Genomic DNA, 15,148 nt, shown 5'->3' with positions numbered 1-15,148 from the left:
GAAAGCACAGGACGCAGCTCTGATCTCGGTACCTGAGGAGTAAAAGCCACTACAAGGGCACTGGAGTCGCACTGAACACACAAGCTCAGCTCCAGAGGCATTCCAGTGCCTTAGTGAGGTCGCAAGCTTCGGCCGCTGGAGTTGAATTGTGCTAAATCGGTAAAAGGTACAGTACCACATTATTTTATCCGTGTTTAGGTGTTTAAGACATTGATATTGTACATGTGTGGTGTAATGCTGTACAGTACTGGATGTGTCACTTGGGAGGTTTTAGAGCATACACTGTACCTTTCTTCATTCATTTAGGCTTTTGGAGACTGAAATGTGCAATAGTAATGTAAATGTAATCTTTCATCACTCTATTCTCATAAAATGTCATGTTTCAAACATGCTCCGTGTGCTTCAAGTGCTGCCCGTATTCTGTGTTTATATTTTCGTTCCCATGCTTGTGTCTGTGCACATGTTAGACCGGTGAAGGGCTATATATGGAAGACGAACTTTGTCCCACTTCGTGGCTGTCCAGTCATATGACATGGAAAAAGAAATCCAAGCTCGACTCGTCATCTGGGCCATAACTGGGGCTAGTTTATGGCCTCCAAATATCCTTGTTGTGTGTTCATAAAGGCCTTGCCTGAAGGTGGCGAAACAATTCAATTACAAACACAAATGTGTTCTCCCATCCCAGACGATCAAGTGACAAACTGTTCCTACGAACTTACCCTACAAAAAAAACAGCGAATAGAGAGAGACAGCTCACCGTTTAAACAGAGTGCTATAGGAACTGAAATCGTCCTTGCTGTGGCATGTCCCAAAATGATGCTGCCTGAAACAGATAAACTTTTGTAATTAATTTTTTTTTTTGTGTGTGTAAAAAGGCCCCAATGGGTCTCAGGTTATAGATGCCTGTTTTAATATATATAGGTTGGAAAGAAAGAAAGTTAGAAAATAGCCACAAGGAAAATTGTTTATCTTTGACTTGGTGAAGACACACACACACACATAGAATATTGGATTAAAGAGGGGTTTCGCCTACATAAAAAAAAAATATATATATATATATATATGGATATGGAATATTGTTCTATATTGGTTGTTCCAGGAGGATGTTTTGAGAAATGGTCTCTTTCTACCCAGTGCCTGCATTCCTTGAAGGCACAGAAAGAACGGAGGGGAGAGGCTGAGAAAAGACGGATTTCCAACACAACTGGCAACAGCACAAAAACATCGGAAAAGAACAGCAGGTTTGGAATAACATGACATGATATGATATCTTTGTACGGAGCTGTTCATTGACTGGCTGGAGGTTAAGGCTGCCGGGACGTCGTTGATTTCTATTTGAAATGTTTGACCCTGTGCTGATTTAAGGACTTTGGAAATAAACTTGACTTGACTCAAAACATAATCAGTTAAAAAAAAATTAAAAATAAATAAATAAATATATATATATATATCTCCCCTTAGATATGAGTTAATTTATTCACTTTTTTAATGAGTAATGTTTTCCTTGGACAAATCAGAATTTTTTAAAAATTTGATTATTTGCTGGTTGCTGAATATTATTGATTTGAGGCCAAACCAGAGTACTATGTGACATTCAACAAAACTCTGCAAGTTGTTGAGGCTAATTGTTTGTACTCCTCTGGTAATATTGATGAGGAAAATCCAAATGTCTGTGATATCGACCTGTATTCATGTTCACTGTTTGCTGGTCATGTGTTCATATGTCAGTTTGTCATTTTAACTCAGAATTGTATTTTTTCTCTTCATATTTAAGGCCTTTTGCAGAGATGGCTGAGGCGCATCAAGCGGTGGGCTTCGAGTTCACCGTGCGCCCGGAGGGTTTGGACTATAAATTGAGCCGAGAGGTCATCAAAAACATTTACGTGTCAGGAGTTACCACTTGGAAAAAGCGAGCCATACAGTTCAAGGTTTTTTTGTTTGCTTGTTTCTTTGTTCGTTTTGATTTTACAAGGGGGTTGAATTCAGGCCGCGTAGAAGCAGGGGCCAATATGTGTATATCTGTAAAGGAATATTCGGTGTTCTTCCTCGCCAGAACGGCGTGTTAGCTGGAGTGTACCCCGCCAGCCCGTCCAGTTGGCTGATAGTTGTCATTGCCATAATGAGCTCCTTGTACATCCGCGTAGACCCGTCTCTGGGAATGATCGACAGCATCAAGGAAAACCTCCCCGGCAGGTATGAAACCAAGGACCTACATCTCACAGTATACCATTTGTATATTATAATTTATGATATCAAGCTCATTTCAACGTGTGATTGATGGGTATTTCCCTGTTTGCCCAGGAACTTGATGTCAATGCAGACCAGGAAGGTGCTGAGCGCAATACTCTTCGCCACCGGCCTCTGGTTGTTCCTCATCTACCTCCTGAGATACATTCTGAAAGCCCTGCTCTCATACCACGGCTGGATCTTTGAATCCCATGGAAAGATGAGCTCATCTACCAAAGTCTGGCTGGTGTGTGTGTGTGTGTGTGTGTGTGTGTGTGTGTGTGTGTGTGTGTGTGTGTGTGTGTGCTCCTCAGCATCTCTCTCTCTCTATCTCTGAGTTCCTTTTTGTTTCATTTGTTCATTTCTCCATTGCAGAATCTGGTGAAGATGTTCTCTGGGCGCAGGCCGCTCCTCTACAGTTTCCAGGCTTCCTTGCCCAGGCTTCCTGTGCCCAGTGTGGATGACACCATTCACAGGGTGAGGCAGAGGTTGTTGGCAGCTATTGGCAATAGCTGCTCAATATCGTAATAGTTTAGGAGCCACAAACCTTCAAAAGCACAGTCTCATTTGCAATAGTTTTGTCTTGATCACGGAACAACCCTGATCAGGGGACCTTAGAGACCTGCTAGTGACATAGGGCTGCAGCAGATATTTAATCTGGGCAGGTGACTGACCACGCAAAGCTCTATAAGTCATTTTAAAAACTTTAAACTGGATTCTGAAACTGATGGGGAGCCAGTGAAGAGCAATGTGTCACATGAGACCTCTTGGAGGACATGGTCGAACGTTTAGCAGTTTTTCCTCACCATTCTGAGTCAACGCTAGAGACTGTCGTGCGGGAAAGTCCGCAGTTACAGAAATACTCAAACCAGCCCGTCTGGCACCAACAATCTCAAACACAGAGGTCACATTTTTTCCCGTTTTGATGGTTGACGTGAACATCGACTGAAGCTGCTTACCCGCATCTGCTTGATGTTATGCATTGCACTGGTGCCACAGGATTGGCTGATTAGATAATTCCATGAATAGATAGGTGTACAGTTAAGTACACCTAATTAAGAAATAAAGTTCTCCGTGAGTGCATATTGTAGTCCATTAATTTTATAAAATATACTAGAAAGAAAATCTCACTTTAATAACAATATATGAAATAGGGATTAAACCTCATTTAGTTTGACTAGAAAAAGGTGAGTTTGACAGAAAAAGGTGAAATGGTTCATTTAAACTCATGAATATGATAAACCTGGATGAGGTTTATCGCACCAATGCTTTGATAGTTAATGTTAAAGGAAAATACCTGTGCATGGTCTCATAGTGGCAGCTATATTAAATGTGGCCACCAGGGGGGGGGGCAAAATCAATTGCATTGTGTACTTTATTATAACAGGTGTGTACATTATACCAGACTTTCAAGTGCTTACTTAACAAAACGCAGTTATGCATTCCAAGTGAATCAACCTTCCTGAACTATTCCCTACAGTACCTCGAGTCAGTCCGTCCGCTGCTGGACAACGAACAGTACGGTCAAATGGAAACCTTGGCCAATGACTTTAAAAACTCCAGTGCGCCCCAGCTGCAACGCTACCTCAGCCTTAAATCCTGGTGGGGAGCGAATTACGTGAGTGTTTTTTCAAGGCAGCGAGTCGTACACGATGTGGCGCGTGAAATCCAAGGCGGTCCTGTGGAATAACGTCCTCCCTGCTGCAGGTCAGTGACTGGTGGGAGGAGTACATCTACCTCCGAGGCCGGAGTCCCATCATGGTCAACAGCAACTTCTACGTGATGGTACGGCACGGCGGTCGTTCTCAACCTCCGTCACGTGGAAGACCCTCAGCTTGAGACGCATCATGCCAGGGACCCTTCTGTTGAGATTTTGTCTCTGGGAATCCACTAAGAGAGGATTTTATGAGACGTGACTTGGTTCAAACGTCCATACCTGTCAATGCTATTGAGACAGTAAAACGATGATCAGTCATTGCTGTGCATTACTGCCTTTTGTAATGAAATGATGTCGTTTAACCAATAATTTTTTTGTTGGGGGGGGCGCCCCATGCTGAGAACCACGGCTTTACACCACTGAAGCAAGCAAAGCTGGCGGCTTCTGCGTCTATCTTTTAAACAACTGAAACACAATGTTCCGAATGTAGAACAAGAAAACTTCACCCAAGCAAAATAAATAAAGTTATTAGTGTCAAGCAAAAAAAAAAAAAAGGAAAATATAAATTGTACCGTTTACTTCCAGACTTATTTGTGCTTGAGGAAATGTTAAACGATTTACTGTTCACTAAATATTTATTTTGTCTTTTGCAATCTCCCTTTTCTTTTCATTTCTTTTCTTTTAATTCGTTGTATTTTGATTACTTGAAGGACCTCCTGTATGTAACCCCAACGCACCGCCAGGCGGCGCGGGCAGGGAACGTGGTTCATGCAATGCTGCAATACAGACGCAAGCTGGAGCGAGGAGAGCATGCGCCGGTAACCCCACGGCGCCTTCCCATTCCATCACTTCCCAAACCAAATTCACGTTTTGATGTGTTCAGCGTGTCGGCTCAGTTGAAGAACTCCGGCTAATCCCAAATTTCTTCAAATGCTGCTGCTCGTTGTCTTTCTTTGTCTCCTTCTCCTCCTTCCGATCCCTTGACCCTAGGGGGCCCTTTGTTGACCCCTCAAGGTTTTGATTGACGGTTTGTTTCATTTCGTTGTGTCCTCTGTTAGTTGAGAGCTTTAGGAATTGTCCCGATGTGTTCCAACCAAATGGAGAGGATGTTCAACACCACCCGCCTCCCTGGAGTGGAGACAGGTAAAACGCATGTGTTACCTACCAACAACTTGTGAACATTCTTGCACGTGCGTGTGTGTGTGCGTGCGTGCGTGCGCAGCCATAGGTGGGATGCTGGTTGCTTCAACCTGTCGTAATAACATTTGCTCCAGACATTGTGCAACACCTGACTGACCGCAAGCACCTGGTGGTCTACCACAAGGGCCGCTTCTTCCAGCTGTGGCTGTACACCGGGGGGCGCCACCTTTCGCCCAGTGAGTTTGAGACGCAGTTTCAGAGGATCCTCAACGATACCACGGCGCCGCAGCCCGGAGAGCTCAAGCTCGCCGCCTTGACCGCAGGAAACAGGTATACGCAGGCGTATTGTTGCACACGAGAATATACTGTGCACCACACGCACGACGAGTACGGTGCAGTACTTTGGGATTTCCCGCCGTGCTCTCGTCCCCCAGAGTCCCGTGGGCCCAGGCTCGTATGAAGTATTTCAGCCGGGGAGTCAACAAAGTGTCCCTGGACGCCGTCGAGTCGGCAGCGTTTTTCCTGACCCTGGACGAAGAGGCGCAGGGCTACGACCCCGCGAAGACGGGCTCACTAGACGGTTACGCCAAATCCCTGCTGCATGGGAAATGCTACGACAGGTAGGCCTCGGAGATCAGGGGAACGGGCTTATGCCTTCGGCGCCGGCGGATCTTCGATGAACCCCTCCCTCTTCCGTCTCAAGGTGGTTCGACAAGTCTTTCACCTTGATATCGTACACAAACGGAAAGGTGGGCGTGAACGCCGAACACTCTTGGGCTGATGCGCCGATCATCGGGCACATGTGGGAGGTGGGCTCAAATGCGTTTTGAATAGCACTCGTTTTTTGGGGTTTTTGGTTTTTCTTCCCGCGACGACGAAATAACCGCCGTTCCTCCCCGTGTGGCTGCGCAGTATGTCCTCGCCACGGACTGCTTCCATCTCGGCTACACAGAGGAGGGACACTGTAAGGGCGACACCAACAAGGGCCTGCCGTACCCCACCAGGCTACAGTGGCAGATTCCGAAGGAGGTTAGGCACTGTATCAGTTATTATGGCAAAACATTACTAATGGTGTGGATGTCCAATTTGTGCGTGCATGTTCATTCATATTCACGGGGGAAGTGGTTGTTGCGCTGCAGAGGCCTGAGAGACAGCACAGACAACATAAGTACATAAGTACACCCTACATCTAATAAAGAGCAGTAAAGAAAACAATTGGCAACGCCTTCCTTCCGCTCTTTGATTATGTTGTGCTATTTCCGATCTGATGCTTTTTTATTCATTTGACTGCACTGAACCATCTCCTCTGTGCGTCGATCCCTCAGTGCCGAGAAACCATCGAGCGTTCCCACGTATTTGCCAAGCAGATAGCGGATGACGTGGACTTCCACGGCTGTTTGTTCAACGAGTTCGGGAAAGGCCTGATCAAGAAGAGCAGGACCAGCCCCGACGCCTTCATCCAGATGGCCCTGCAGCTCGCACAGTTCCGGGTGGGGGCTGCGGCACCGCATGTGGTCCCCTTCACCCGATGACCACATTCCCCTCATTCGTAACCGAGTTCAAAATATATATATTTCTGCTTTCCAGGACCAGGGAGTGTTCTGTCTGACGTATGAGTCGTCAATGACCCGGATGTTTCGGGAAGGGAGGACGGAGACGGTGCGGTCCTGTACGTCGGAGGCGGTTGCCTTTGTTAGAGCCATGCAGGACGGGGAAACGACAGTGAGCAACGCAGTCACAGATAGATAATGACACAGCAGAACTACCCCGAGACGCCATTTAACGATACCGTAGATCACGCCACTGGAGGAACACGGGGGCCCTTCACCGAGCACGTGGTGCCACTCGTTTTTTTTTGATCAGGGTTATATCATAGCAGAGTAAAATGCGTCTTCCAGAACAGACTTTGAACAGACAGCATTTCAGACGCAGATGTTAATCGTTACCGGATGCCGGGTTATCTGGGTTTAGTCAAAGTAAGAACAGGTCAAACAGCCCCCGCTGGTGCTGGGTGACCAGGACCCGGAGCTTGTGTCTTTATCAGTCCCCTGGGCCCTGAACACACAGCTTTGTTGGAACAGAAGGTTAGCCTGCCTTGGGATGGAGAGTCAGTTTGATATGCCATTACACAATACTTGTGTGCTGTGCAATTCAAATTCTGGCCCTTGTATTACTTGGTATCGGATCAAAACCAAATTTTGTGGTGTCGCCCGCCTCTACTGCACTCGAACGGGCTGCACGGTGGACGTACTGTAAGTGAGACAGCCGCGGAGCCCTGAAGCCCCGCCCCTGCACGGAGCGGAGCGGCTCGCTTGTTTATATATTTATATTATTACATAATTATTACATTTACATTACTGATGTTGCATGTCCAAATTACACCAAATTCGACACTGCACATCCTTGGGTCCCTTAGCCACACACACACACACACACACACACCCCTTTATTAGGTAGATGATGGATTGGAAGACTAGGATGTCCTTGGAATTACATAATAGAAGATAGCGGAAGTTCAAACCTGAACATCAAATACTTAGAAACTAGTAAAGTAGAAAAAGTTGTTCCCCCCCCCCCCCCCCTCGCAATCAGAATGCCCAGAGACTCGCGCTGTTCCGTGAGGCAGCAGACAAGCACCAGAACATGTATCGCCTGGCGATGACGGGAGCAGGGATAGACCGCCACCTCTTCTGTCTTTACATCATGTCCAAGTACCTTGGCCTCGACTCACCATTCCTCAAGCAGGTGGGTGCCATCGATGGGGCTGTGTTGGTACAGTCCGATTGTTCACATTACACGTCACATTATTATTTCAATGTAACTCTCCCTTTATCTCTCGGCATTCCCCATACATTCCTTTGAGTGCCAAACCTCCGTTTTCCTTCTGTGGTGTCTCTAGGTTCTGTCTGAGCCGTGGAAGCTGTCCACCAGTCAGACCCCTCAGCAGCAGCTCAACCTGGTTGACATCAACAAGTTCCCTAAATACGTGGGCGCCGGTGGAGGATTTGGCCCGGTGAGTCTGCCTTTGCCACTAATGCCGTAGAGTAGCATACAGAACCGCAACCAAATTACCACCCCCTCAAACCCACAACAAAGTTTTGCGGTAAAGACGCATCCACTCTGCCCCCAGGTGGCGGATGACGGTTATGGAGTGTCCTACATCATTGTTGGAGAGAACCTCATCACATTCCACATCTCCAGCAAATTTTCCAGCCCGGACACAGTGAGGGGGACAACAATATCGGCTTTTGTATTCCACCCAACTGTTGCGCCCACACGGAATTTCTCCACTGATGTGAGCCTTCCCTCCGTTTTCAACTCTTTCCTGCGTCTTTCTCTCACGTGCAGGACTCATTCCGTTTCGGTCAGAACATCAGGAGGGCCATGCTGGACATTCAAGGGCTTTTTGAGCCGGCGATTCACAAGTCGGAGGAGCGGAGGAAGCAGACGGGGCTGGAGAACGGCAAGAAGGATATCTAGCGGCGCAGGACGGAGGGATGGAAATGCGCCGTTCTCTGCTACGCTTCACGCGTGGAAACGGAGCAACGCACTCCAAATGTTATCTTCTCAAATTCCTTTGTTGCCAGACAGACCTACCAACTATTCCCGTGGGTCATAGGAAAATGTTTCATGAGCTGTTGGTCTGGCTGAAAGATATCCTTTTGATACCCGTTATTTATTTAAACTAATGTATATATATATATATATATATATATATATATATATATATATATATATAAATAAATAATGAGTTTCAGGACTGCTTTCATATAGTGTTGAGCTTATAAATGGTGGTGGACATTTTTATTTTGTGTGAATGCACAAAAGTGTAGATATGCAACTTTTTATCCAGGTCTTTGGTCTTACATCTGCATTATGTAAGATTGTAAATGTGCTCAAATCAAGTACAGCATATTTGAAGTGCTACGTGCTAGTATTCATCAATTTACTGTTATTAAAGCGTTTGTCATTTTTTGTTGATGTATGTAACCAGCAGTATAAACTCCAAACACACCACCTTATTTAAGAAAACAACAACAAAAAAAACAAAAAAACATTCATATGGGCCTTAGAAACCACAATTTTTAATTTGGCATAAAAAGTCTTTGTCTAGTCTAACATGCACTGTGTGAGTTGCAGCAGTGGTGTAAACTTTTAAGGTGGTCAAATACAACTAAATATATACACAAAGACACTTCTCGGAGGGATTGGAGAGATTGGTTTCCTTTTAGTTGAAAAGATGAGGGGTTGGGTTCGAATAATGTTCCGTTTAAAATAAATGTCAATACAATAGCGATCGAGAAACATTGTATTTGAATATTTATTAGTTTAGGGGGGTATAATACAAAAAATTCAAAGTAAAAAAAGCAACCCATTCCGGTTACACTTCAATGTCTTTCAAGGCATCCGTTAAAGTAATCACCTAAATCGAGGCTTTAGAACTGTACAAAGTGAATGGACAAACAAAACTCCTATGACATGATCCGCTTGCTTGACGAGAGCACTTTTAAAAAGAGCCGGAGGCAATAGATACCCAAACTACAAGATTCAAAATGAATCAACAGTATCAAACGATCGACTCCATTATCGCACTCTCTACACCAGAAGCTTCCTGCCAATCACGCGCATTTTTCAGTTTGCCAAAACAGAAAACATCAGACACAAGAGGCAAATGGATTTTTTTTTTTTTTTTTTTTTACGCTGTTTCTTTTGTTTCCCCTACCAGTTGTGATGTCTAATGAGTGTGTCCATTGAGTGAAGCCCTGCCCTTCAAGTCACTGTCCCGGGCAGCTCTCATTGGGATGCACATCGACCCATTCTATATCTGTATACGTACTGAATGGGAAGACATTTTAACACTCTGGGATGGATTTCTAGTTTATGTGTGTAAAAACCAACCAGGAGGGGGGGGGCTCCTGGATTCTCTGCTCCAGGACGTCGCTGAGGGAGCATTAGGAGGTGGCGCCGGGGGTCGGGTTGACGTTCTGGGTGGTAGCCTGCGGCGCCACCTCGATGATCCGAGGTTTGTCGATGATGCGGGCCGTGCGGTTTCCTTTCTCCACGATGCCGATGATCCAAGCCTGGTGGCCCTCGCCGTATTTGGGGGATTTAATCTCAGCACAGAAGCGGGCAGCCTGCTCCCGGGGCAGGCAGATCAGAAGACCTCCTAAATGTGGAGGGAGAAGAAAAAGGTGGGTCCGTGAAAACTAGAATATGGTCAGTGGACGTGGTTGGATTAACACACACACACACACACACACACACACACACACACACACAGACACACACAGACACACACAGACACACACCTGACGTTTCGGGACAGGTGCCGTGCATGAGTCCGAACATGTGCCCGCAGGCCTTGGACACGGCGGCCATCTTTGCTAGGACCGGGAGGTTGTGAATGACAAACGACACTTCGCTACGCTGTTGCCGCGCCAATGTCTGAGCGTGGCCAAGGATTCCAAAGCCTGTGATGTCTGTGGCTGCGTGGGCGTTGAAGGTGTGCATGAGACCAGCCGCTGAATGAAAACAAAGGCTGAAATTAGTGGGTTGTTTTTTTTGTTAAAGATCTGTTAACAAAAGCCAGTGTATATGTATAAAGCTGTGTGCGTACCTGTTCTATTCAGCCGTGCCATGTTCATCATGGCTTCGTGGTACGCCAACTCTACATCTTCTTGGGTCACAACTAACTTGATCTTATTCCACTTTTCTGGCTGGGGAGACAGACAGTCACACCACAAATGTCACACGGGCTTCTTCGCAGCTTACCTAACCAGCCATTCAGATACATGACATGTACACAAAGGGTGCTCAGGCTGACTTACAATATCTAGCCACTGGTGAACTGCTACTGCCACCTGCGTGCCCAGAGGCTTGGTCAACACCAGCACGTCCCCCGGCACCGCGTTGTCTGGCCTGGGACACGGCAAAACACAACACGGTGACAAACTCAACACTTTCTGCTGAAGCACTGTGGGTGACTGGGAGATTGGATCTGTCGTTCAAAATATGTGTGTGGTGAGGATTGTGGCATTCATTTTTCACCCCCCTGTATATGAGTTTCTTCTTTGGCGCGATCAAAATGTTCATTACACTGACATGGCTTCTACTTAAAAAGCCTTATTTACAATTATAAATGTATAGGCTTTTAATAATTGTTTTTATTATTTATTAAATTATTAAATGTATAGGCCTTCATTTATATTTATTTATTTTGCATAGGCCTTGTAAAGAGCCTATGCAACATGGGTCTCGAATAAAGTCGGATCCTCACATGATGAATTCGTTTGGCTGGCAGACTGTTGTGGCCACGCCTCCCATCACGACCCAGGGGTTGAGCACCGTCTGGCCCCCTGTTACGGACGTCCCGGCCTCCTCTGACGCGTCCTTGAAACCCTGGATGATCAGCGGCATCACTTTGTCTCTCTCCTGCAGGTTGACCGGGGAAAGGGGCTTCTCAACACAAATCTTTAACACAAACTTTTGTGATAGGATATTCATCGACAAGTGTTTATTACTATATATCCTATAACAACACATATACATCCATATAAATGTGGTTGGTTTTTTTTTTTTTTTTACCTTCTCTGACATTTTGTTGCTGACTCCGAGAAGCATCAGCATGTTGTCACATTCAGTCACCCCCATGGCGTACAAGTCACTTAAAACATTGGCACAAGCTATTCGACCCTAATAAACCAAAAAAAAAAAAAAAAGTATAAATCTTAATTTATTAACAATCAATGAAAAACTAATAGTATATGGGATGCAGATTGAGTGTAGTGTATTTATGTGCCATAAAAGTAACTAAAAATTATAATTATTTTTTATATGTATTATTTTTTTCTACATTTGTTAATGACAGACTATCAACTTTCAAGGGGCTTTGGAGTGACTTTGAACAGACCTTGACACCACAATTGTTCTATGGTCGACTAATACAAAGCTAAATGAGCCTCATGGTGCATTGGGAACTGGGAGATTAAGAGTGACTGTCATATTTATTAGTTTGACTTAACATTTTCTTATTGATTATTCCAGTGAATAAGACATGTATCGTGTGAAAGCAGAGTTTTATTGAGCTGTTTAAAAATGTAAAAAATAATTAAAAAAAAAGTAATACAAGTATAAAAAGTAAAAAATATCGCTATATCATCTAGAAATATTGTGGTATCACTTTTCAGCCATACTGCTGAGCCCTCCCTATGTGTAATAATTATATGCAACAATATATTCCTTATAAATGTGCATTTCTAAAAAAATAAAATAAAATAAAAAGAATAAATAGCCAGTAGCAACACAAAAAAATACAAGGAAAGAGTAGATCTGTACCATCATGTAGGGGTCGTCCACTATAGGGTAAATATAGTCTGTTGTCTGGACCAGTGAAAGGCCTCCATGTCTGAGGGGGATCACACAGGTGTCCATACCTATGCCTGCAAAATAAAGACATTTAAATCAATATTTTTCTGGCAAAAATGTGATTTGTCCATGTCCGTTTGTGTGGCACAGGACTTACCCAGTCGGGGCATAACTGCTCCAAGAAACTGTTCATCCTCCTGGTAGTGGTTCTCCTGTAGGCTCTCCAGCAGCTTCTGCAACACCTCTTGAGGCACCTGCGCTCAGACCATAACAAATACAATAGAAACATAGTTGTAAAAGGAACAAGTTACAGCGCCGCTGAATATGTTACGTATATCAAACCACTGCTGAAGTTAGCGGTCTATCAAAGACGGATTTAAACAGAAAGGAACTCACCTTGCAGCCTGTCCCCTTGAGCTCGGTGAAGCGTGTGAGCCGGAAATTCTTGTCCAGCTCATAACTCTCTGGGTTGAAGGACTCCCTTACAGACATGATGGGGAAAACACTACAGGGGCCTCACCACTGGGACAACAGGGATGGGGATAAAAAAAACAAATAAATAAGTCATGGAATGATGAGACATGTTCTCAGATAGGAGGGAAATTGTTAATTAAATATAATTTGGAACTGCGGTACACTTATAACACGTCAATGCTGCTCGTAGTTCGTGGCTTGTGTATAATGTCGATTTTTTTATTTCATGAAATAAACTTACAAAGCTCAATTTCACTTTTTCCCCCAATCACATACTGTAACAGGAAACAAAAAAATGTAGTATATAAACAACATGAAATTAAAGAAAACTTAGGATACATTATACATTTGAGTATGTTTATAGACCAAATTATCAATGATTAATATCTTAATTGCACTTAAAAACCAACCACTTCCAAAGACACTTTCAGTAACAAAACCGCTGGCAGTATAAAACGTAATATCATGGTGGGTACAATAATAATAAAAGCATGTTTGGATCAAACCTACACGCTTGGCCAACAGAGCGGGATGTCAATTGATAGAATTTATGCCGTGCATTTGGTACCGGGCAGAGGTAAGAACTAGGTAGAAACAGAGTAAGTTATGAACGTTTATTATAACAGTTTTCTTTAAGGACATTAATAAGGTGGGTGTCGTGAGTAAGAACTGCAAAAAAAAAAAAAATCACCATCACTCCCCCCCCCACAGAACATTAAACAACCATCCTCGACAACGTTTTCCTTGATTTCTCTACATGTAAGTAATAAGTGAGTCTAGTTAATTGAGAACAGATCAGTATGAAACAAGTATTTGGTTCAGTGGTAGTCTCAAGGTTTTATAACATCAGAAATGTTGCACAAGAACTTGAGTGATTTAGACACAAATAAATGCATGGCTGCATGGTTTATGTTCAAATTAAGACCTAATAAATTCAAACTGAATACTACTTGATGACTTTTAAGGTCTGATATTTCTAAGATTCAGTGTAAGACTTTAAGGACCTTCTGACCCCCCCCCTTTCAGATAAAGACAGATAGATAAAATAGATACTTTATTAATCCCTGGGGGGGAAAGGGCACCGTTACATCAGCTCACACCAGAGGTACACGCAAAAAATAATAATAAAAATGGGGCAGTATGGACTAAACCAAAAAAAAAAAAACTTTTAGAACTAAAATTTGCAGTACTGTACACAATACACCTAAAAGTTAAAGAAAATGACACTTGCACTGTCAAAAAAGGAAATTGTTTCAAGTTTGCATAGTCATCTATATAAAAACACAAATATGTACATATATTGCCCAATAGGGTGTAGAGCTGCAACGATTAGTCGCTAACTATTCAATTAATCGCCAACTCGAGTCATTTTATTTTTATTTTTTAAGAAGAATATTTCCATATTCCCATTCCAGCTTGTGAGATGTGAACATGTTCTGGTTTCTTTGGTCCTGTATGACAGTAAACTGGAGATCTTCGGGGTTGTGGCCAAAACAAGACATTCGGGGACGTCGCCTTGGGCTTTGGGAGAAGCGCTCGACTTTCTTTCAGCAATTCACGGACTAAACAACTAATCGATGAATCAATAGGTAGGACAATCGTCCGTTTCACCGCGCGTTGCACTCGGGAAGGGACCTGGGGTCGGAGTGCGAGTGGCGCTCCGCAGCCCTGCCCCGGCGAGCGGGACGCGGCGCTGATCGCTGCGTGAGGTGATAAGCATAAGCGGCGGCGAGAGACGAACAACTCCGACGGCGGAGACCGTCGAGCTGTGACTAAAATAAACGACGATCATAATGATGATGGAATTTTTTTTTTTTTTCCCTCCTTCTTAATTCGCACGACGCGCCGCGACTGTCGCGGAGGCGCGACGCGCGGCGGCGCGTTTATTATTAGTCGAAAGTTGCGGAGGAGCGACGAGCAAATATGTCGGCGGCGGAAAAAATTAACCCTTCGCTGTCTCGCCCCACGCGACGTGTGCGGCGCCGGCGCTGGTATCGAACAAAACTGCGCGTTGCGCGCGGCTCGTGGGAAAGGGAGGCGGTGGGATCGGACGGCGTGGGCTCCGAAAGGAAAACAGACCTTCGGAGGGAATTCGGCGCCGAAGCGCAGTTATATTCTTGCAACATTTCCCCTTTAAATGCTCGGACCAGTTTATCCTTACCAGTTTCAGGTTAGCGCCGGAACCCGATGGAAGAGCTGGGGCGGGACCCACAATGCATCGGGAGGGAATCGGGGCTGCCCCGGAGAAGTGCCTGAGGAGAAATATGAACGTCCCCGTCGGTGTCG

General features: G+C 44.6%; 2 protein-coding genes across 2 annotated transcripts; one reads left to right on the top strand and one right to left on the bottom strand.

Annotated features, from left to right (window-relative positions):
- Positions 1-3: 3 nt before the first annotated feature.
- On the top strand, positions 4-8,998 carry cpt1b (carnitine palmitoyltransferase 1B (muscle)). Its single transcript, XM_080002259.1, has 20 exons — positions 4-166; positions 1,135-1,241; positions 1,775-1,928; positions 2,054-2,193; positions 2,302-2,473; positions 2,602-2,703; positions 3,707-3,844; positions 3,934-4,011; positions 4,594-4,701; positions 4,942-5,026; positions 5,158-5,353; positions 5,458-5,643; positions 5,727-5,832; positions 5,936-6,052; positions 6,349-6,513; positions 6,611-6,745; positions 7,616-7,768; positions 7,923-8,036; positions 8,154-8,246; positions 8,372-8,998. Exons 3-20 carry the CDS (start codon positions 1,788-1,790, stop codon positions 8,501-8,503), a joined length of 2,361 nt encoding a protein of 786 aa, XP_079858385.1. The 5' UTR covers positions 4-166; positions 1,135-1,241; positions 1,775-1,787; the 3' UTR covers positions 8,504-8,998.
- A 133-nt stretch (positions 8,999-9,131) lies between these two features.
- On the bottom strand, positions 9,132-15,148 carry sephs1 (selenophosphate synthetase 1). Its single transcript, XM_080002262.1, has 10 exons — positions 15,024-15,148; positions 12,785-12,910; positions 12,546-12,642; positions 12,359-12,462; positions 11,609-11,716; positions 11,301-11,455; positions 10,852-10,942; positions 10,641-10,740; positions 10,333-10,545; positions 9,132-10,190 (listed from the first exon to the last, which is right to left on the bottom strand). Exons 2-10 carry the CDS (start codon positions 12,878-12,880, stop codon positions 9,976-9,978), a joined length of 1,179 nt encoding a protein of 392 aa, XP_079858388.1. The 5' UTR covers positions 12,881-12,910; positions 15,024-15,148; the 3' UTR covers positions 9,132-9,975.

The sequence above is a fragment of the Zeus faber genome (genome assembly GCF_960531495.2).
Source record: "Zeus faber genome assembly, chromosome: 6".
Classification (NCBI taxonomy): domain Eukaryota; kingdom Metazoa; phylum Chordata; class Actinopteri; order Zeiformes; family Zeidae; genus Zeus; species Zeus faber.
Note: the sequence above shows the minus strand (reverse complement) of the source record. Positions and strands in the feature narration are given on the sequence as shown.